The 2,315-nt window shown below is 47.4% G+C and overlaps 1 protein-coding gene across 1 annotated transcript in view; it reads right to left on the minus strand.

The window, feature by feature from the left end:
* LOC114828294 (uncharacterized) overlaps positions 1-1,187 on the minus strand; it is a 1,340-nt gene extending 153 nt beyond the window's left edge. Inside the window, exon 1 of the mRNA XM_029111822.1 lies at positions 11-1,187. Within this exon, the coding sequence (XP_028967655.1) occupies positions 11-1,033 (1,023 nt within the window). The 5' untranslated portion in view covers positions 1,034-1,187. The remainder of the gene's footprint in view (positions 1-10) is intronic.
* Positions 1,188-2,315: the final 1,128 nt, after the last annotated feature.

Here is a 2,315-nt window from a genome sequence, read left to right on the forward strand (position 1 = left end):
GCAGTATCACCATCTTCGCAAGATGATTGGGATCAATATGGCCATCAGAGGCAATCGCATCTCGTAAATGAACATATTCCTCTGACCGTAACTTGGTTTGATTCAATCGAATGAACAGGAGTCTTTCGGTTTCGATTTTCGCATACATATCAACAATATACTGATGGAATAATTGTCGGCAAAGCAGGATATGATTCTCTGCGTTATCGCGTATCATTATCCGGTATGAGTAGTAATTCATGGCACTGACCTTCTTACTGGTCTCTTCATCCGTTCCTGGATTTCTCATTCTCAGATTGAAATGATAACCATCTTCGCCTTGCCAGAATAAAAGCGGATACTGCAAAGCATCATAGGAGCGATGGGTTTCCGAAACTCTCTTAAGACAGCCGTCTCTGCGACGAAGGACTATGTCTCGTGAGTTGAATTCTTCACCAACAATGACGATAGCCACTTCATCCGATGTTGGCGCATTGAATCGCCCTGCGTGTTCTCCTGGCGTCTTATCAGCTTTGATAACAACCACATAGTCATCTGTCGGCATGAGCTCAAGAGAAGATCTGAACACTCGTACTAATTCGTTGTGCCGATGCAGCATGTCCTGTAAATCTGCAACAATCTCACGGATTGTTCCACTGTTGAAACGACGCCTCTGATCGATTTGCTCGTTTGTGTCGCCCATGAAATAAATCTGAAGGAATTGGTGATCAGCCCCCGGTAGCGGCAAAAGAGACCCAGCGCGATGATATACCTGACCTTGTACTTTGAAGGTGGGCATATAATTGTCTCGGATGATTTCCGTCGCTCCGAATGATGTCATTTGGAAACATGAGTTATACTTTCGAATGTTTTTCAAAAAATGTCTTGACTGATTCGTGCTCCCAGATATTAATGTCGCTAAGGGCTCAGGCGGCGGACACAATTCAGGCGGCGGACACAATTCAGGCGACTTGACTTTTCCTCCCGCACAGCACATGCCTGGGGTCTCTTTAGCAAATTTGAGTGCTCGGCAGAAATTACATACCTGATCCATTCTTCCTATATTCACACCACGGTGCTTGCTGTAATCTATACCAGGGTCATACTCAAAAGCCGCAAGGTTCAAATCATTATGTATGCTACGCCTGACCTGAACATGCCGGGCTCTATCAGCCAACAATCTTTCCACCCGTTCGTCCTCCGTTTCCTCGGAATGCATTTGGAGAGTATGAGATTGGACCCCATCCAAGCGCGCAAGTCTTCGCTCATTCGTTTCATTAACTCGTGTCCTCGAATGCCGCAAACGGTCTACTTCCAGTCTCGCATTTCGACGATCCTCATCCTCTGTCAAACGCGCTCGCGAGTGCCATATTCTGTCAAGCTGCAACCTTGTTGCTCGTTGAGAATCAGTGTCAAGAGCTATCGAGGCCTCATCACAAACCTTAAGAGCACCTACGGCACCGACAGCTAATGTCTTCGCAAAGGAGCGAGATCAGAGATTATTCCGAAGTCCGATTCCGATCGAATTCATGGAATGTCATCAAAAAATAACGATGCTAAACGAAAGAGCGCGAAACGAAAAAAAGAAACGAAAAATAACGAAGCTCCCACAAGAGGCAATTTGAAACACGAAATGACTGAATGACGGAAAAGGGGTCCGTTCTTCTCGGATCTGATAGGCTTAAAACCTTCCCAGGTACTACGTGCCTCGTCACGACAAATTCCAAGACTAAGTTACCTTTAGTTTCCAAGAATAGGCGACCATGACAGACAAGTGGACATTCAATTTTATATATATAGATATTGGGGAATGCCGGCTAGAGGGCCTAGCCTGCGGCAAGGTGGCGACGAAAGTGAGGCTCGAGAGGATCTGCGCGGAGACAGGATTCGATCCCGAGCTTCGAATATTTTCACAAATCCCTTATTCCCCGCTCTCTGGGGTCTGAGTGAGCTCCAGAAAGCGCTCTGTGGGCAGAGGTGACCATGAGCTATCAATCTACGATGGGGCTCATCAATCGGTTCGGCCCACGAATCGGCAGGGCTTGTGAGGAAGCAAGGGCTCCGACTCGGAAAGTTTTCCGAGCAACTCCTCAATTTCAGATCTTCGGCTCCATATATTCCAAACACGCGAATGTATGGAAACTCTCGGCAAGACGCCGTGTGCTCACCGATTCCCTCCGACATTCGATTTTTCATCTGACATGACGCAGATCAGCCCGAACCAGGGGGAGCAGATTCACCGTCAAGTTCGTTCATAGAGAGCTTCCCCGACGCGAGAGGTCCTCGGTTTTCGGAAATTTCGGCGAAATGTCACAAAGGCCGGCTCTGAACTCAGA

This window comes from Galendromus occidentalis, unplaced genomic scaffold (genome assembly GCF_000255335.2).
Source record: "Galendromus occidentalis unplaced genomic scaffold, Mocc_1.1 scf7180000077471, whole genome shotgun sequence".
Lineage (NCBI taxonomy): Eukaryota > Metazoa > Arthropoda > Arachnida > Mesostigmata > Phytoseiidae > Galendromus > Galendromus occidentalis.